Here is a 22,326-nt window from a genome sequence, read left to right on the forward strand (position 1 = left end):
AGACTGAAAAAGTTTATACACATTCAGAAACAGAATGAAAAAGTTTATACACATTCAGAAACAGAATGAAAAAGTTTATACACATTCAGAAACAGACTGAAAAAGTTTATACACATTCAGAAACAGACTGAAAAAGTTTATACACATTCAGAAACAGAATGAAAAAGTTTATACACATTCAGAAACAGACTGAAAAAGTTTATACACATTCAGAAACAGAATGAAAAAGTTTATACACATTCAGAAACAGAATGAAAAAGTTTATACACATTCAGAAACAGACTGAAAAAGTTTATACACATTCAGAAACAGAATGAAAAAGTTTATACACATTCAGAAACAGAATGAAAAAAATTTATACACATTTAGAAACAGAATGAAAAAGTTTATACACATTCAGAAACAGACTGAAAAAGTTTATACACATTCAGAAACAGAATGAAAAAGTTTATACACATTCAGAAACAGACTGAAAAAGTTTATACACATTCAGAAACAGACTGAAAAAGTTTATACACATTCAGAAACAGAATGAAAAAGTTTATACACATTCAGAAACAGACTGAAAAAGTTTATACACATTCAGAAACAGAATGAAAAAGTTAATACACATTCAGAAACAGACTGAAAAAGTTTATACACATTCAGAAACAGACTGAAAAAGTTTATACACATTCAGAAACAGAATGAAAAAGTTAATACACATTCAGAAACAGACTGAAAAAGTTTATACACATTCAGAAACAGAATGAAAAAGTTTATACACATTCAGAAACAGAATGAAAAAGTTTATACACATTCAGAAACAGACTGAAAAAGTTTATACACATTCAGAAACAGACTGAAAAAGTTTATACACATTCAGAAACAGAATGAAAAAGTTTATACACATTCAGAAACAGAATGAAAAAGTTTATACACATTCAGAAACAGACTGAAAAAGTTTATACACGTTCAGAAACAGAATGAAAAAGTTTATACACGTTCAGAAACAGAATGAAAAAGTTTATACACATTCAGAAACAGAATGAAAAAGTTTATACACATTCAGAAACAGAATGAAAAAGTTTATACACATTCAGAAACAGAATGAAAAAGTTTATACACATTCAGAAACAGAATGAAAAAGTTTATACACATTCAGAAACAGAGTCCAAAATAATTCTTTATAATTTCCAAAGGATAAAACGCTACTTCGATCAGTAAAAATGTTACTCTATGTCTGACTAAGATATGCAAGTCCATTCTAACCCTTTCTCTAAGATGAATATAAATGAATAAATTTATACACGTTCAGAAACGGAGTTCGAAATAATTCTCTATAATTTCCAAGGCTAAAACACTACTTCGATCAGTAAAAATACGTTACTCTATGTCTGACTAAGATATGCAAGTCCTTTCTAACCCTTTCTCTAAGATTAATATTAATTTAAGTGTTTTTACATATTCAGCAACAGATTTCGAAATAATTCTGTATAATTTCCAAAGGATGAAACGCTACTTATATCAGTAAAATTATTTTACTCTATGACTAGGATATGCTACTCATTTCAAAGACTTTATACAATCCTAGATAGAAAATTAGGATGCTATAAACCCAAGGGATCCTAATACAATCTTAGATGGAAAATCAGGATGCTATAAACCCAAGGGATCCAAAAGGGAAAAAAGGTTATGCACATTATACGAGAAGGTTTGAAATAAGGCATTATTATTCCCCAAAGTTTAAAACAAAGCATACTTACTGGACGACTCGTCTAGGGACAGAGAAGCGCACGAGTTGCTCTTCTGTCTGCTTTCCAGCGACGACCCTGGAAACTCCAGGCCCCGACTCCCAACGCTTCCGTCCAGAGTCGGCGGGGTGACCGTCCGCGAGAGCTTGGAGTGCACGCCGTCGGAGGGCGTTGGCGAGTCCTGCGAGTGAGGACCCCAGATGTGAGGCACGTCGTAATGATGCTCCGAGGACGAAGTGACGCTCCCAGAGGCGCCGCCTCCGCTAGCCGGGGAGGAATAGTGTTCCTCGTGAATGGAATCCACAAGGGCCATGTTCGACTTGTGCCCGCTGGAAACCGACGTAGGGTCGCTGTACGGGTGGTCGTAGCAGAGAGGGTGAGAGGCAGTGATGGGCAGGGGCGCCATGCCCACGTTCTGGGTCAGGTCAGGCACTATTCCGTTGAGTTTCTTAGTCGTGTCCCGGTAGAAGGTCTTCGGATAATCTGGGGATTAAAAAGTCGTGAATTAGGACCTTCATGAACGCATATATGTGACAGCACTGAATCAACGCCTACTGTATATTCTAAATATTTTTTTTTTTTTGGTTTCAATAAATTCGAACGCGTAAAATCGTGGCAAAAATTGTACAAAATAGCTTAATTATCATTTAATTAATGAAAATAAGGGGAACATATTAGTAAATTCCGTGCTAAAATTGTACAAAATAGCTTATCATATAATTAATGAAAATAAGGGGAACATATTAGTAAATTCCGTGCTAAAATTGTACAAAATAGCTTATCATATAATTAATGAAAATAAGGGGAACATATTAGTAAATTCCGTGCTAAAATTGTACAAAATAGCTTATCATATAATTAATGAAAATAAGGGGAACATATTAGTAAATTCCGTGCTAAAATTGTACAAAATAGCTTATCATATAATTAATGAAAATAAGGGGAACGTAAATTCCAGGCGAAAATCGTACAATATAGCTTAATTATCATCTAATTAATGAAACGAAGGGGAACATATTAGTAAATTCCATGCTAAAATCGTACAATATAGCTTAATTATAATGTAATTAATGAAAATAAGTGGAACTTAGGTGTAAATTACAGTCAAAAATCGTACAATATATCTTGATTAAAATGTAATTAATGAAAATAAGTGGAACATATTAGTAAATTCCATGCTAAAATCGTACAATATAGCTTAATTATAATGTAATTAATGAAAATAAGGGGAACTTAGGTGTAAATTCAAGGCAAAAATCGTACAATATAGCTTAATTATAATGTAATTAATGAAAATAAGAGGAACTCAGGCGTAAATTACTGAAGAAAATAGTACAATATATCTTGATTAAAATCTAATTAATGAAAATAAGAGGAACTAAGGCGTAAATTACTGAAGAAAATAGTACAATATATCTTAATTATAATCTAAATAATGAAAACAACAGGAAAAACATTAGTAAATTCCATGCTAAAATCGTTCAATATAGCTTATCATATAATTAATGAAAGTAAGGGGAACTGATCAAAGTGGAAACGTAAAATCTACCAACCTGACGCTGCTATTTCGTACATAGGACCACCTTGTCTCTCTTTCCTGCTGAACTTCCTGAAGATAATGACGAGCAGGAAGAGAACTAAGGGAACTAATATGGCCAAGACCACTATCAATGTGATGTCCTGTTGAACAGCCGCTGAAGTTGCTGATGGAGATAAAAAGGAGGAAGGTTAGTGTTATAATCAAAACAATTACAAGATGTGGATTTATAAAAAAAAAAAATACAAGATGAGGCAGTTTATAAAAGGAAGAACTACAAGATGATGTTTAAAAATGTGAGTGTTTCTATAAAGTACAAGATGAGGCTGTTTAAAAAGACACAACTACAAGATGAGGCTGTTTAAAAAGTACAACTTGTTTATAAAAGAAACAACTAAGAGATGAGGATGGATAAAAAATACAAGATGAGGCTGTTTATAAAAGATACAACTACTTGATAAGACTGTTTAAAAAAATAAAAAGAATAAGCTGTTCATAAAAGATACATGAGGAATAATAACAACAACAGTAATAATAACAAATAATAATAATAATAATAACAATAATAATTTCCTTTCCTCACTGGGCTATTTTTCCCTGTTAGAGCACTTGGGCTTATAGCATCTTGCTTTTCCAACTAGGGTTGTAGCTTGGCTAATAATAATAATAATAATAATAATAATAATAATAATAATAATAACAACTCGTCTTTTTTAAAACTATTGCTAACGTTTTGAAGGCGAAGTTTTTTTTTCAGCATAGGAAAGTAACAAAGCAATGTACAAGTCAAGAAACTCAAGGCGTATATTACACTCAGTAGCTCGAAACGACTCGAGTGTCGTTTCGAGATGGTACATAAATTTGTAAAGGGTCCTTCTAAGACTGGCACAGATGTAGGGTCGAGATGAGTCATTTAAGAAGGGGAGGGGGAATGAGTGTGTGAAGGGGAATGAGGGAGGGTAGAGAGAGGAGGACGATCATGGTAGAAGGAGGGAAGGGGAGAGGAGGAGAGAGTGTGAAGGGGAAGGAGGGAGGGTAGACAGAGGAGGAAGATCATGGTAGAAGAAGGGAAGGGGGAGAGGAGGAGAGAGTGGGAAGGATATGGTAGGGAAGGAAGAAGCTCATGGTAGAAGGAGAAAAGCTGGTAGAAGGAGAAAAGCTGAGAGAAGGAGAAGAGAGAGAGAGAGAGGAGAGATAGGGGGAGACGACTCATGGTTAAGGGAGGGAAGGAGGGAAGAGATAGGAGGAAGGAAAAGACTCATGGTAGAGTGAGGGAAGGGGAGATAAGGAGAAGAGAGAGAGAGAGAGAGAGAGAGAGAGAGAGAGAGAGAGAGAGAGAGAGAGAGGAGGAGGAAACAGGTAGTGGTAGAGGGAGGGAAAGGGAGAGAAGCAGAGAGAGGAAGGGGGAAACTGCTCTCACCAGAGGGAGATAAGGAGAAAGAAGGAGAGAGAGAGGTAAGGGAGGAAAAACCTCATGGTAGAGAGAGAGAGAGAGAGAGAGAGAGAGAGAGAGAGAGAGAGAGAGAGAGAAACACCTCATGGTAGAGGAGGAGAGATGGACCCCAAAGACCAAAAGAGTTCAGACGGGAACAAGACAAGTACCGAAGCTGGCGTTCATTCAGATATGTATACATGGTCAGTCTCTAAGGCAATGTCACTGTCCCTTGCCACAGCCATTCACGAGCGACCTTTAAGCCTTCAGAGGGCTATAGCCCTTGCGGGGGCCTGGCTCCTGAAGCTGGCGACCTACGACACCACCAGCAGACAGCTGGGATGGCTCAAAGTGAATGAAGATGTTGACAATAGTGGTGGAGGAATAAGGAACACGAACTCAGAAGCAGGCGCCTACTGTGATGGATGGCGGCCATTTGTGAAGGAGATAGGAATGTTGAACAGCCAACTGAAGGAGACAGAAAGATGATGGAGTGGGATGGGGTCCTCAAGGATGCTAAAACGATCCTATTTGTGTTAGTGGGTTGTGTTTGCTCCGCTGCCGTTCCTCTAGGGAGATGAATGGGTTTACATTATCTTGGGAATAATGGGCAGCCATATTTCACTCGGACGGCAGCAGCGACATCCACTGTCCAGTGGATTATTGGCTACTTTGTGTAGTTGTTGTTATTATTGCAATTATTATTATTATTATTATTATTATCAGCATTATTATTATTATTATCATTATCATTATTATTATTACTGTTATTATTATTATCAGTACTGTTATCAGTATTATTATTATTATTATTATTATTATTATTATTATTATTTTTATTATCAATACTAGCTAAGCTACAATTTTACTTGAATCCTAGTTGGAAAAGCAGAATGCTATAAGCCCAAGGGCTCTAATAGGGAAAAATAGTTTTTATTATTATTATTATTATTATTATTATTATTATTATTATTATTATTATTAATACTAGCTAAGCTACAATTTTACTTGAATCCTAGATGGAAAAGTAGGATGCTATAAGCCCAAGGGATCCAATTGGGAAAATAACTTATTATTATTATTATTATTATTATTATTATTATTATTATTATCATTATTATTATTATCATCAGCTAGGATTCAACCATAATTGGAAAAGCATTACGGTAAACGCCAATAGCTCCAACAATGAAAAATACCCCAGCGAGGAAAGGAAATAAGGAAATAAATAAACTACAAGAGAAGTAATAAACAATTAAAATAAAACATTTCAAGAACAGTAATATTAAAATATACTTTTCCTAAACCATACATAGTATGACACCCCCAAAGAAATGAATTAGGAGATTATGACATAAAATTGTAGTTCCAGGAGTAATAAAAGTTCCCTACTCCGATGGACTCACCTTCTTCAGTGATGCTCCGATCTCCGTACATCCTCACCGAGGATCCATCTGGAGAAGGAAGGTAAACACAAGGTGTTAGTTCAGAGTGGCGTGGGGAGTCAAAATTGCGTCTTGAGGATGGGGGGTTAGATTAGAAAAAGGTGGGAAGAGCAAAAGCGAGGATGGGAAGAAAGGGAAGATGGGAAGAAAGGGAAGATGGGAGAAAATTGGAAAGGAAGAAGAAATTGGATTGGAAAAAGGTGGGAAGAGCTAAAGCGAGGATGGGAAGAAAGAAAGGGAAGGTGGGAAGAAAGAAAGAGAGGATGGGAGAAAATTGGAAAGGAAGAAGGAAGGTAAAATGGGAAGAAGAGGGATGATTAGAGGGAGATGGGAAGAAAAATTGGAGTCAGAGAGAGAGAGAGAGAGAGAGAGCGAGAGGGAGAGATTATAGGAAGATGGGAAGAAAAAGGGTAGCCAGAGAGAGAGAGAGAGAGAGAGAGAGAGAGAGAGAGAATGATTATAGGAAGATGGAGAGAGAGAGAGAGAGAGAGAGAGAGAGAGAGAGAGAGAGATAACACGTCTCACCCCGTGAATAATCATGTTTATCTATGGATGAGGGACGTAAGTGTGTTTACCAAACAAAACTTAAAGACACCAAAGGGAAGAGTGGCTCCTAGATAAGACTCCTATAGCCTAAATTTACTCTGAAAACCTCTGTAATTGCCATGTTGCAAGTTTGAGAAATGAGAAAACATGTTGGTAATATAACCATGTTAAAAGAATGACATTAGGGTTAAGTGGTAAGTCACTGTTGTTACAAGTTTCCTGGACCAGGGTTCGATTCCCGGTCGGTCAGAAGCTATTGTCTTTGAGTGGTTCCGCCTTGGGTTCTGATCCCGAGGTCGGTAAAATAATCCAGACAATATTGTATGAGTATATATGGCTTATTTGAATATGAAAAACTCACTTAAATGTGCAAAATTTATCATATATATATATATATATATATATATATATATACTTATTTATTATGGCCGAGTGCAGTTGGTTGGGACAGACAGGAGTAAATAGTAGAATTACTTATCAAATCAATTTTATTTATAGGCAGGTTGTTGTTTATCTTGGTTTGAACTACGTTAATATGAAGCTAGTTTGACTATCTAAGATTGAAGCCAGTTGGGAAACAAACACAAGGATGAGGAGACTTAATCTTGGGGTAAGCTAAGGATATGGCAGTCTCGAGGGGGGGGGGGGGGAAGCAGGGGGCATAACCATCCTGGTAGTTGAGTAGTTAAGGATACAGCTCCTGGGTTAGGCGAGGTGGGGAAGGTTAGGTTAAGGATACGGCTCCTAAGTTAGGTTAGGTGGGGAAGGTTAGGTTAAGGTTACTGCTCCTAGGTTAGGTTAGGTGGGGAGGGTTAGGTTAAGGATACTGCTCCTAAGTTAGGTGAGGTGGGTGGGGAAGGTTAGGTTAAGGATACTGCTCCTAGGTTAGGTTAGGTGGGGAAGGTTAGGTTAAGGATACTGCTCCTAGGTTAGGTTAGGTTAGGTGGGAGAGGTTAAGTTAGATGATACTATTGCGTTTGTTTCCCTTTTAAATATATATATATATATATATATATATATTATATATATATATATATATATATATATATATATTTTTTTTTTATTTCAACTTTTGAAATTTTACATCCAATATGTCCCAACGAACTACAAACGCTCCATTTATTTATTTGTTCATTCATTTTCCTCTCTGAAGCCATTACACCCTGTAAGAACATACATTAATCTGTAAATAAACTTGATTATATCAAAGGGATTTACTAATCCCTTATCCTCCTAGCTAGTACAGTAGCAACGTATCCGCCAAGCATTCGCATGGCAGCAGATCGATCCCCCATCTCATAAAAAAAAGAAAAAAAAAAAAGAAAAAAAAAAAAAAAAAAAAAAAAAAATGCTTACTTCGACACATTCCTCCGCTACAGGTAACGCTGGTGATATCCTCCCCAGGGCAGAAGCGCCCTCCGTGCTGGGGCGCGGGAGCCGAGCAGGACCGCTGACGGTGGTGACGGCAGTCAGGCCCGCAGGTCGACCAGGATGACCACGAGGACCAGGCACCGTCGATGGCTTTGTAAGGGGGAAACGGAAAATGAGTTACGATTCTTCTGTCAGGAGAAAACTTGATATTTTGATATGCTGAGATAATACTGTTATTGGAGATAATTCCTATATGATGCGAGATAACATTGGAGGTAATTCTTATATGATGTAAGATAAGATTGGAGATAATTCCTATATGATGTAAGATAATATTGGAGATAATTCCTACATGATGTAAGATAACATTGGAGGTAATTCCTATATGATGTAAGATAATATGGGAGGTAATTCCTGTATGATGTAAGATAATATTGGAGATAATTCCTATATGATGTAAGATAATATTGGAGATAATTCCTATATGATGTAAGATAAGATTGGAGATAATTCCTATATGATGTAAGATAATATTGGAGATAATTCCTACATGATGTAAGATAACATTGGAGGTAATTCCTATATGATGTAAGATAATATGGGAGGTAATTCCTGTATGATGTAAGATAATATTGGAGATAATTCCTATATGATGTAAGATAAGATTGGAGATAATTCCTACATGATGTAAGATAACATTGGAGGTAATTCCTATATGATGTAAGATAATATGGGAGGTAATTCCTGTATGATGTAAGATAATATTGGAGATAATTCCTATATGATGTAAGATAAGATTGGAGATAATTCCTATATAATGTAAGGTGGATATGTAAGTAATTCCCTTATTATCTCAATAATCCTATATGATGTAAGGTGAATATGTAAGTAATTCCCTCATGATCTTAATAATCCTATATGAATTACATTAATTATTTTCCTTGTAATATAACGTAAACAATTCTCACATAACGAGTCAGAGGTTTAAATGACGCTCATGAATGGCAGAGGGAATGGGACAGTGACAGGTGGTATTGTAATTAGCTCCTTAAAATGGTGTTTCTAAAAAGCGTATAATCTGTTCCCAACTTAATGGTAATTGAAATGATGAAATAAATGTAAAACGCTGTTTTGTTTATATAATGTAATAATAGTTTCTGTATTGATCATACTCTATGATATATATAAATAAATTAAAAAAACATATGTATATATATATATATATATATATATATATACAGGAAATGTTTCTATGAACATACCGTTTAAAAAAATGAAATTTCGTTATCTTCAAAGGGTACGATGAATAACAAATGCTGAAATTATAACTAAGCTAATACAGGGAAATAAACCGTAAACTTGCAAATAAAGAAAAAAAAAATCACTTAATTTAGACATGACAACGTAGGGCTAAATACTTTCTCTTACTCCTCAGGGCACGGCCCTTCCCGCCCAATAACCTCCCCAGCCGTGTGAGGGTCGAGCCCAAAGAATAAAAATGAATGTGGAGGGAGGATTAGGTCCTATTAATTCATTAAAGGACGGGACCCGGCTTGAATTTATATGGCCGTTTGCTCCACGGAGGTAGATGAGAATACATAATAATAGGCAACAACAGAGGCTGGTCACAACCCATACATCCGTCTTCCACTCCACAAGGGCTTTCCTAAATAAGAAATTAACCGTGCCATCTCATTATGACAGAGCGGAAGGCAATGGGAGGTAGAGGGGAGGGGGAGGAGCTAAATAGAGGAGGGGGAGGAGCTAAATAGTGGAGGGGGGCTGAATAGTGGACGGGGCAGGGCTAGATAGTGGAGGGGAAGAGCTAAATAGTGGATGGGAAGGGGCTAAATAGTGGAGAGGGACGGGCTGAATAGTGTAAGGGGAAGAGCTAAATAGTGGATGGGAAGGGGCTAAATAGTGTAAGGGGAAGGGCTAAATAGTGTAAGGGGAGGGGCTAAATAGTGGAGAGGGATGGGCTGAATAGTGGAAGGGGAAGAGCTAAATAGTGGAAGGGGAAGAGCTAAATAGTGGAAGGGGAGGAGCTAAACAGTGGATGGGAACGAGCTAAATAGTAGAAAGGGGAGGGGCTAAATAGTGGAAGGGGAGGGGCTGAGTAGTGGATGAGGAGGAGCTAAATAGTGGAGAGGGAGACGCTAAAGAGTTGAGGGGGAGGAGCTAAACAGTGGAGAGGGAGGAGCTAAATAGTGAAGGGGAAGGAGCTAAGTAGTGGAGAGGGAGGAGATATAGAGTGGAGGGGGGGAGCTAAATCGTGGAGGGGGAGTACCTAAATAGTGGAGGGGAGGAGCTAAATAGTGGAGGGGAGGAGCTAAATAGTGAAGGGGGAGGAGCTAAATAGTGGAGGGGAGGAGCTAAATAGTGGAGGGGGAGTACCTAAATAGTGGAGGAGAGGAGCTAAATAGTGGAGGGGAAGTAGCTAAATAGTGGAGTGAAGGGGGTAAATAGTGGAGGGGAGGAGCTAAATAGTGGAGGGGGAGTAGCTAAATAGTGGAGGGGAGGAGCTAAATAGTGGAATAAAGGGAGTAAATGGAGTGAAGGGGCTAAATAGTGGAGTGAAGGGGCTAAATAGTGGAGGAGGAGAAGGAGGGAGCTAGATACGAAGGCCCTCATTCTTCATTCAATGGGCAGAGGAATCCATCATCATCAGTAACACGCTACAAAGGCATTTTGAACTTTCGAGCGATTCTAGGAAAATTTATTCCTAATTAAACGATGGGAAATGTTCGTGATTATTCTCCCTAAGGTTGTGAGAATAACTTTTACTTTTGGATATTTGTTTTCTTATTTATAACTTGGGTTTTATTGAGATTAAGGAAGTGGGCGTCTGGCGGTATTGAAGGGGAATCAACGCAGAACTCTGATGAGTAATATCAATATATTTCATTATCAAAATCATAAACAAAAAATAGAATGTGGGCGCTGTTTGATTGATTATTTATATGATAATTAGGTTTCTCATCTAAGGTTCCTTTTCTCAGCCCTATTTTTTTTTTTTTGGGGGGGGGGGGGCTTATCAAAAACTACTTTTCTTTTTACCAATGCTATTGCATCAATAAATCAAATTCTATTTAAACAAGCATGTAAAAAGTAACTACTTTTCTTTTCTTTACCAATGCTATTACATTGAACCAATTTTTATTCAACCAACAATGTAAAAAAGTAACTAATTTTCTTTTTACCAATGCTATTACATCATTAAATCAAATTTTAATCAACCAACAATGTAAAAAAAAGTAACTACTTTTCTTTTTACCAATGCTATTACATCATTAAATCAAATTTTAATCACCCAGCAATGTAAAAAGTGACAAAAAAAGGCCAATTTTTATGTTAAACCATTAAATAAAATTTTATTTAACCAACAATTATAAAAAAAGGTGACCAAAATTACAAATTCTTTAAATTTGTGTTATGCGGCCCACTGTCGAAAATAAATTTTAAAACATCTCGGGGTAAAACAAACAATAATCCACTATCAGCCTAAAAGGCTCTTTTCCCCCGTCCACCTGTCATCAGTAGACAGACCACCAACCAAGTTGGGTAAAGTACCTGTCTACCTGTCCATCAAGACTTTAGGAAATAATTAATGACCTTCTCTCCTCCATACGAGGTCTTCGAATCTCCCACTTTTTCTTTTAATCTCTGCCACTCCTTCCTTTTCGATCTTTCTTTTTTTAGGGACAGGAAAATAAATTAGGTTGCTCGTTTCAGTGGCCCTTGGATTTGGTAATGAAGCTACATTTGATAAGCTTTATATGTTCGTTCCAGTAGCCTTTATAGTTGGTAATGAATCTGCATTTGATATAGTTCTATGCTCATTTCAGTGGCCCTTGTATTTGCTAACTTACCTACGCTTAATATGCTTTCTATGTTCGTTCCCTTGAACTTAGCAATGAAACTACTCTGGATAAGCTAAGCTATCTATGTTCTTTCCAGTAACCTTCGTTCCAGTATTCCTTGAACTTAGTAATGAAACTACACTGGATAAGCTAAGCTATCTGTGTTCTTTCCAGTAACCTTCGTTCCAGTATTCCTTGAACTTAGCAATGAAACTACACTGGATAAGCTAAGCTATCTGTGTTCTTTCCAGTAACCTTCGTTCCAGCATTCCTTGAACTTAGCAATGAAACTACACTGGATAAGCTAAGCTATCTGTGTTCTTTCCAGTAACCTTCGTTCCAGTATTCCTTGAACTTAGCAATGAAACTACACTAGATAAGCTAAGCTATCTATGTTCTTTCCAGTAACCTTCGTTCCAGTATTCCTTGAACCTAGTAATGAAACTACACTGGATAAGCTTAAGCTATCTATGTTCTTTCCAGTAACCTTCGTTCCAGTATTCCTTGAACCTAGTAATGAAACTACACTGGATAAGCTTAAGCTATCTATGTTCTTTCCAGTAACCTTCGTTCCAGTATTCCTTGAACCTAGCAATGAAACTACACTGGATAAGCTTAAGCTGTCTATGTTCTTTCCATTAGCCTTCGTTCCAGTATTCCTTGAACCTAGCAATGAAACTACACTGGATAAGCTAAGTTATCTATGTTCTTTCCAGTAACCTTCGTTCCAGTATTCCTTGAACCTAGCAATGAAACTACACTGGATAAGCTTAAGCTGTCTATGTTCTTTCCATTAGCCTTCGTTCCAGTATTCCTTGAACCTAGCAATGAAACTACACTGGATAAGCTAAGCTATCTATGTTCTTTCCAGTAGCCTTAGTTCCAGTATTCCTTGAACCTAGTAATGAAACTACACTGGATAAGCTTAAGCTATCTATGTTCTTTCCAGTAACCTTCGTTCCAGTATTCCTTGAACCTAGCAATGAAACTACACTGGATAAGCTTAAGCTGTCTATGTTCTTTCCATTAGCCTTCGTTCCAGTATTCCTTGAACCTAGCAATGAAACTACACTGGATAAGCTAAGCTATCTATGTTCTTTCCAGTAGCCTTAGTTCCAGTATTCCTTGAACCTAGTAATGAAACTACACTGGATAAGCTTAAGCTATCTATGTTCTTTCCAGTAGCCTTCGTTCCAGTCTTCCTTGAACCTAGTAATGAAACTACACTGGATAAGCTTAAGCTGTCTATGTTCTTTCCAGTAGCCTTCGTTCCAGTATTCCTTGAACCTAGTAATGAAACTACACTGGATAAGCTAAAGCTATCTATGTTCTTTCCAGTAACCTTCGTTCCAGTATTCCTTGAACCAAGTAATGAAACTACACTGGATAAGCTTAAGCTATCTATGTTCTTTCCAGTAACCTTCGTTCCAGTATTCCTTGAACCTAGTAATGAAACTACACTGGATAAGCTTAAGCTGTCTATGTTCTTTCCAGTAGCCTTCGTTCCAGTATTCCTTGAACCTAGTAATGAAACTACACTGGATAAGCTAAGCTATCTATGTTCTTTCTAGTAACCTTCGTTCCAGTATTCCTTGAACCTAGTAATGAAACTACACTGGATAAGCTAAGCTATCTATGTTCTTTCCAGTAACCTTCGGTCCAGTATTCCTTGAACCTAGTAATGAAACTACACTGGATAAGCTAAGCTATCTATGTTCTTTCCAGTAACCTTCGTTCCAGTATTCCTTGTACCTAGTAATGAAACTACACTGGATAAGCTAAGCTATCTATGTTCTATCCAGTAACCTTCGTTCCAGTATTCCTTGTACCTAGTAATGAAACTACACTGGATAAGCTTAAGCTATCTATGTTCTTTTCAGTAGTCCTTGGACTTTTAAAAACCTACACTTAAGATTTCTATGCTCGTTCCAGTAGCCCATGGATTTGTTTAAAAACCTACACTTAGTAAGCTTTCTATATTCGTTCCAGTAACCCTTGGAGTCGTTGAAAACCTACACTTATAAGATTTCTCTGTTCCTTCTAGTAGCCCTTGTACTTGGTAATAAATCTACACTGGATAAGTTTTCTATGTTCGTTCCAGTGGGCCTTGGACTTAGCAATTAAACTAGACTTGATAAGTTCTGTCAATCATACCCTTTTTTTAGTAATATTTATCCCCTAGAAGACCAGCCACTAAATATAAAAAAACGAAGTATAAAACTTACATCTTTGAATTATCAAATCATACGACAACAATACTTATCTACTCAACATTCATTTGCATATGAAAATAATAGCTACAACCCTTTACTATTAAACATGAAGCAATTGTACCACTACAGAAAATAAGCTTAATTGTAACGTAATATGTTTCAATAAAGTTATGGAAATTTTATAAAATCCTACGTCAAACCTACATACTTGTGAAAGCTAATGGCTATATAATTTACACATTTATTTCTAAAATATGAAGATGAGAACTTTCAAATTTAAACCTGTCATAGGAGAGAGAACTCATCAAAATACATTTGCAAAAGAGGAATAATTTTACTCATCAAAATGTAATTTGCAAAGGAGAAATTTTACTCATCAAAATGTAATTTGTAAAGGAGAAATCATTTTACTCATCAAAATGTAATTTGCAAAGGAGAAATGATTTTACTCATAAAATTAATTTTGTAAAGGAGAAATGATTTTACTCATAAAAATGAATTTTGTAAAGGAGAAATGATTTTACTCATAAAAATGAATTTTGTAAAGGAGAAATTTTACTCATCAAAATGCATTTTTCAAAGGAGAAATTATTTTACTCATCAAAATGCATTTTCAAATGAGAAATTGTTCCACTTCTGCATTTTGCAAGGGGGAAATGAATGCAAATTGCATTTTGCTGTAGGGAAATTATTATAAATTGCATTTTGCAGAGGGGGAATGATTCCAAATTACATTTTGCAGAGGGGAAATTATTCCAAATTGCATTCGGCTGAGGGTAAATTATTCCAGGGGGGAAATTATTCACAATTGCATTCTGCAGAAGGGAAATGATTCCAAATTGCATTTTGCAGAAGGGAAATGATTCCACATTGCATTTTGAAGAGGGGAAATTATTCTAAATTGCACTTTGCAGAAGGGAAATGATTCCACATTGCATTTTGCAGAAGGGAAATGATTCCAAATTGCATTTTGCAGAAGGGAAATGATTCCACATTGCATTTTGCAGAAGGGAAATGATTCCACATTGCATTTTGCAGAAGGGAAATGATTCCAAATTGCATTTTGCAGAAGGGAAATGATTCCACATTGCATTTTGCAGAAGGGAAATGATTCCACATTGCATTTTGCAGAAGGGAAATGATTCCACATTGCATTTTGCAGAAGGGAAATGATTCCACATTGCATTTTGCAGAAGGGAAATGATTCCACATTGCATTTTGCAGAAGGGAAATGATTCCACATTGCATTTTGCAGAAGGGAAATGATTCCACATTGCATTTTGCAGAAGGGAAATGATTCCACATTGCATTTTGCAGAAGGGAAATGATTCCACATTGCATTTTGCAGAAGGGAAATGATTCCACATTGCATTTTGCAGAAGGGAAATGATTCCAAATTGCATTTTGCAGAAGGGAAATGATTCCAAATTGCATTTTGCAAAAGAGAAATAATTCCAAATTGCATTTTGCAGAAGGGAAATGATTCCACATTGCATTTTGCAGAAAGGAAATGATTCCAAATTGCATTCTGAAGGGGGGAAATGATTACAAATTGCATTTTGCAGAGAGGAAATGATTACAAATTGCATTTTACAGAGGGGAAATGATTCAAAATTCTACTCTTTGAAGGGAAAATTATTCCAAATTGCATTTTGCAGAGGAAAATGATTCCAAATGGCATTTTGCAGAGGAAAATTATTCCAACTTTCATTTTGCAGAGAGGAAATGATTTCAAATTGCATTTTGCGGAGAGAAAACGATTCCAAATTGCATTCTGCAAAGGTGAAAATGATTCCAAATTGCATTTTGCAGAGGGGAAATGATTCCAAATTGTATTCGGCAAAGGGGGAAATTATTCCAAAATGCATTTTGCCAGGTGGAAATGTTTCAGTCTTGAATATTTCCCAACGGTGGAAGTATCCGTGAGAAAACATTAATTGCAATTGTGAGAAATATATTTATGTGCGTTAAGCGGTGACATAAATCCAGCAAATAAAAACAAAATTAGAACAAAATTAAAATAAATATTAAAGTAAATCTTGCAGAGGATCACAGTTCCATTCAACAAGTTTTTATATACTCGGGTTTAATCAAAGAATAATTACGTATTTGTGATATAAACAGATATGATTTAAACAGGCTATTAATGGGATTTAATCCTTACGTGTGACAATTTAAGAAAAAAAAATATTGTTTTAAAATCCTTAATACTCTTAACATGGTGTTAAGTAAGGACAAGCAGTTATAAAGCATAAATATGGATTCTGGTGAAATATACGAAAATACACTAAACTTGATAATAATAAAAAAATGGAGTTTTAAATACAAATATACACATAAGACAGTAATCCAAGCGTAGGGAAAAGAGGGTGAGAAATGTAAAATACCAAAATCTACTTAATCTAAATAGAAAAAAAGTGGAAATATTCAACTAGGCCTAAAATAGTAAAAAATATAAAAAAAAAAAAAAAAAAAATACAACGTGAACATCAAATAGCGAGTGAATACAAGAAATACTGTGATAAGCAGTTACGTAGAAGTGGAGGTGCAATTAGGAGATTATAAACACAATCTACGAAAAGTAGATCAAATCAAGCGCATTAGGGAGGGGGGAGGGGAGGGGGAAAGGGGTAGGGGAAGGGGGTAAAAGGGGGAGGGGTTGCTAGTTGGATAACGAAATGGGGGGAACTACTAAAACATCAACAAGGCACTGCTCAGTCAAAACGAACTTGAAGCTCTTTTCTTCGATTCCCTCAATTGGTCAGTTGGAAGGGCAGTTGCCATATTCAATTGATGCAGGACAGTTGCCATTTTTAACTGATAAGGGGCAGTTGTTAACTTCAACTGCTGCAGGACATTGGTCATTTTCAACTGATGCAGGATAGTTATCAACTTCAATTGATGCAGGACAGTTGCCCTTGCCAACTGATGCAGGATAGTTATCAACTTCAATTGATGCAGGACAGTTGCTATTTTCAACAGATGCAGGGCAGTTGTCAACTTCAACTGACACAGGACAGTTGTCAACTTCAACTGATGCAGGACAGTTGCTTTTTTCAACTGATGCAGGGCAGGACATTTCCCATTTTCAACTGATGCCGGGCAGTAATTAACTTCAACTGATGCAAGACAGCTGCCATTTTCAACTGATGCACGTCAGTTTCCACTTTCAACTGATGTAAGACAGTTACCAGTTTCAATTAACATGGGACATTTCCCCTTTTCAACTGATGCAGGGTAGTAATTAACTTCAACTGATGAAAGACAGTTGCCATTTCCAACTGATGCAGGACAGTTACCAGCTTCAACAAACGCGGGACATTTCCCATTTTCAATTGACGTGGGACAATTGCTATTTTCAGCTGATGCAGGACAGTTTCCATTTTCATGAGATGCAGAACAGTTGCCATTTCAATTGATGCTGAACAGTTGCCATTTTCAACTGATGCAGGACAGTTGCTATTTTTAACTAGCACGGAGCTGGTACCTTTTTTTAACAAATGTGGAAGAATTTTCTTTTTCAACTGATGCAAGAAAATTGAGATTTCAACTGACTTGAGGCAGTTGCCCTTTTCAGTTAGAACGGGGCAAGTGGCACTTAAAACTAACGTGGAACCGTTGTCATTCTCAACTGACCCAAGGACAGTTGCCATTTTCAACTGGTGCGAAATACTTTCTATTTCCAAATGACGTGTGATAGTTGTTCTTTTCAACTGACGAACCACAGTTGACACCACGCAACAGTTGCCATTTTCAACTGATTTACGTGTGACGGTTGACCATTTTAACTGACGAACCACTGTTGATACCATGCAACAATCGTCATTTTCAACTGATTTTCGTGCGACAGTTGACATTTTCAACTGACGAACCACAGTTGCCACTTTCAATTGACACGCTTCAAGAGACAACTGAAATTTTCAACTGCCAAGAGAATTGACCTATTCAATAGATCCTCCACCGTTGATATTATCTACTGTAAAAGGACAGTTGCCATTTTCAACCGATTGACGCGTGACGGTGGATATTTGCAACTGTTTCTAGTACACTTGTCATTATCAACTGAGAAAACACAGTTGCCATTTTCAACCGATTGACGTGTGACGGTGGATATTTGCAACTGTTTCTAGGACACTTGCCATTATCAACTGACAAAAAAACAGTTGCCATTTTCAACCGATTGACGCGTGACGGTGGATATTTGCAACTGTTTCTAGTACACTTGTCATTATCAACTGAGAAAACACAGTTGCCATTTTCAACCGATTGACGTGTGACGGTGGATATTTGCAACTGTTTCTAGGACACTTGCCATTATCAACTGACAAAAAAACAGTTGCCATTTTCAACCGACTGGCGTGTGACGGTTGATATTTGCAACTGTTCCTATGACACTTGCCATTATCAACTGACAAAGCACAGTTGCCATTTTCAACCGACTGACGTGTGACGATTGATATTTGCAAATCCTTAAGAAACTTGCCATTTTAAACTGACAAAGAGACAGTTGTCATTTTAAACTGACAAGGGACAGTTGACATTTTCAACTACCCACGGTTGAAATGATTAGAGCGTTCGAATTTTTGAGCAATTTCTAGTGCTACTACACTGAATTACAGAAGACAGTAGGGCTTACAATTTATGCACTTCTATCAATTTATGTTTTCGTCTTTGAATTTCAACTAATTTCAATGTCTAGGTCTGTATTCCTGTAATTTCATTTGCAAAGATAGAATGTAAAATCTTCAGTGAAAGTCATTAATAAAAGAATTCCAGTTATAGTTTTTAATATAAGATGAATTAAATGACTAAACTAAAAATCTTTAATGAGGCGCATTTATAATTAGCCGTATTTGCACTGTCTCGCAAGGGTGCCCTTTTAGCTCGGAAAAGTTTCTTACTAGCTGATTGGTTGGAATTATTTGGTTCAACCAATCAGCGATTAGGAAACCTTTCCGAGCTCAGTTTCCTAATAGCTGATTGGTTGGAATTATTTGGTCCAACCAATCAGCTAGTAGGAAACTTTTCCGAGCGAAAAAGGCACCCTTGCAAGTCAGTACAAAGGCGCCCCATTGAAAAAATATGAGTATAGTTTCCATCCTCCTTGATCAACATTGACATTATCTGAGATCATATCACTTTTAATTAATTAGCTCGTATCTACCCTATTCAACTTAATATTCTTTTAGTTGTTAGAGAATATTAAAAAATGGGTCTAATTTGTATAGTATTCTAACATTTCTAAGCTAAATTATATCAATTACCAAGGTAATTATCCAAATTATATTAAATTATATTACTGAGAGAGGTTAGCGTAATTTTACTGTAAAGTGTGCTGTTGACCCTATTACGTAAGCTGTTAACCCGATTGTATGGCATTCGCTGATAAATCCATTTCATGACCTTGACCAGATTTTAAGGCATGCGTTGTTAACTCGACTTCATGACAATGTGAGCTGTTAACCCGATTTCAGGGCATTCGCTGTTAACCCAATTTCATGACAATGTGAGCTGTTAACCCGATTTTATAGCCTTCCCCGTTAACTCCATTTCGTGACCTTAACCAGATTTTATGGTATTCGCCGTTAACTCAACTTCCTGACAATATGAGGTGTTAACCCGATTTTATGGCATTCGCTGTTAACCCGATTTTATGGCATTCGCTGTTAACCAGATTTCATGACAATGTGAGCTATTAACCAATTTTATAGCATCTGTTATTAACTTAAGTTTATAATATGTGTTGTTAACCCAATTTTATGGCATGAGCTCCTAATTTGACATTATGCCAGGCGCTATTAACCTGATTTTATAGCATGAGCTGTTAACCCGATTTTTTTTATAGCATCTCTTGTTAACTTAAGTTTATGGCATGTGTTGTTAACCAGATTTTATGGCATTTACTGTTAACCCAATTGTATTTCAATGTTATGCCGCCCATGGAAAATAATGCAATATTATAAAGTCTCTCTAGAATAATCATCAATATTTTAACATATTTTAATATATTAACAATTGGTAGATCTTAAAATGCAGTGCATCTTTCAATAATTGCATCACCCTAATGTCTTCTTCAGTCCACATTTATCAAGGGAGAAGGAATTTAAGAAATAGGAGGGAAGCTTTGGAGGAACTTCGAAGGGGCTAAGGGAGGAGGGAGGGGGGGGGGGACTCACCCGCTTGGCATGGTTCCTCCGGACATTCACTTCCTGCTGGGGGGGACACAGACGAAGGGGTTGTTAGTATTAAGACTATCAGGGAGGAAGGGGGGCGCAAGGCGTCGGAAAAGAAAAAAAAAATCTAGTACATTAGAACTCCAAAATATTTTTTTTGACTCTGGTCATACTAATCAAAATATCTATTGGGAAAAAAGGGACTATTTCACTCTTGTATGGAGTCCTATAGAGACCAGAGCAAGGAAGAAAAAATATAAAATATATATAAACTGAGGTTATTAAATGCATCAGCCATTAATTATTAAGAGACTAGCTAGCTTCATTAAGACAAAAAAATAATATTACTTCCTATAGGCATTACTCAAGAACACATATCAAGTTTTTCTCTTAAGCAGCTATTCGACCAGATAACAGAACAGTAGAACATTATAGAACATTATTTTCTAAGATTTTAGAAATAACTTTGAGACAAGCAGCTATTCAACCAGATAACAGAACAATATAGAACATTATTTTCTAAGATTTTATTGGTAACTTTGAGACAAGCAGCTATTCCACCAGACAACAGAACATTATAGAACATCATAGAACATTATTTTCTAAGATTTTAGAAATAACTTTGACAAGCAGCTATTCCACCAGATAACAGAACAATAGAACATTATAGAACAGTACTTTCCAAGATTTTATAGATAGCTTTGAGACAAGCAGCTATTCCACCAGATAACAGAACAGTAGAACATTATAGAACATTAATTTATAAGATTTTACAGATAAATTTGAGACAGATAACATTTTACCACAGACCAAATCGCCAGACACATGAAGATTCAGAAAATTAAAAAAAACAAAGAATTCCTAAAATAAGAAATTAGTGGAAGATTAACACTAAACTAACAATTTAAAATTAGTAGAAGCTTATAGCAAACTAGCCATTTACAAGAAAATTACTACAAATTCTAAATACAAAGACTATTAGTGAAAAAAATATTATTTCTATTGACTAAATGATAATTATAATTAATGTGTTTTTTTAATCTTAAATAATTCTATAACGGGCATTAAATTCTCTTAAATGTTAAACAATTCAATGACTGGTATTAAATTTCCTCTTAATCTTAAAAAATTCAATGTCGGGACATTAAATTCCCTCTAATTTTAAATAATTAAATGACGGCCATTAAATCCCCTCTTTGATTTTATATAATTAAATGACGGACATTAAATTCCCTCTTTGATTTTATATAATTAAATGACGGTCATTAAATTCCGTCTTTAATTCTCTTTAATTTTGAATAATTAAATGACGGTCATTAAATTCCCCCTTTAATTTCAAAAAATTAAATGACGGCCATTAAATTCCCTCTTTAATTTCAAATAATTAAATGACGGCCATTAAATTCTCTCTTAATCTTAAAAAATTCAATGACAGACATTAAATTCCCTCATAATATATAATTCAATGACTGACATTACATTCATTTTAAATTTCTGGATTTTGATCTTCGACATCAAAACAGGAAAGAGAAATTTTGTGTTGAAACAAACTTCATCTATAGCAAAAACAGAAAGAAAACTTCTACATTAGAATCTAACATCAATAAAGATTAACTTCACACTTCCATTAGCCAATAAATAACCTAAATTAATTAACATAATCCAATAATATCAAACTTTCTGGCAACTTAATTTACGGAACTACTTTGCCAAATACTTTTTTTTTTTACTAAATTCCTAAGTTTCTTGGCACACATCGTCTTGTGATTTTTCGCTCTTCCTAAAACTTCCTAAATCCACTGACCCTAGAGACAGAAATTGGCATCGCAAAACAATGGGAACTTGAGGGAAACTAATCAAGAAGTTTTGAGAGAGAGAGAGAGAGAGAGAGAGAGAGAGAGAGAGAGAGAGAGAGAAATTTTTTTTTCAACCGAAGGGTTGAGTTTGTCAGAGTTCCCAATGTAGAATACAAGAAAAGAGAGAGAGAGAGAGAGAGAGAGAGAGAGAGAGAGAATT

General features: G+C 36.0%; 1 protein-coding gene across 1 annotated transcript in view; it reads right to left on the reverse strand.

Annotated features, from left to right (window-relative positions):
• Positions 1-22,326, reverse strand: part of LOC137634847 (uncharacterized) — a 79,909-nt gene that overhangs the window by 28,968 nt on the left and 28,615 nt on the right. Inside the window, exons 5-10 of the mRNA XM_068367400.1 lie at positions 17,343-18,048; positions 16,919-17,197; positions 8,050-8,808; positions 6,109-6,156; positions 3,287-3,436; positions 1,746-2,216 (exon numbers count right to left, since the gene is read on the reverse strand). Of these exons, the coding sequence (XP_068223501.1) occupies positions 1,746-2,216; positions 3,287-3,436; positions 6,109-6,156; positions 8,050-8,808; positions 16,919-17,197; positions 17,343-18,048 (2,413 nt within the window). The remainder of the gene's footprint in view (positions 1-1,745; positions 2,217-3,286; positions 3,437-6,108; positions 6,157-8,049; positions 8,809-16,918; positions 17,198-17,342; positions 18,049-22,326) is intronic.

This window comes from Palaemon carinicauda, chromosome 45, assembly GCF_036898095.1.
Source record: "Palaemon carinicauda isolate YSFRI2023 chromosome 45, ASM3689809v2, whole genome shotgun sequence".
In the NCBI taxonomy this organism is placed as follows: Eukaryota; Metazoa; Arthropoda; class Malacostraca; order Decapoda; family Palaemonidae; genus Palaemon; species Palaemon carinicauda.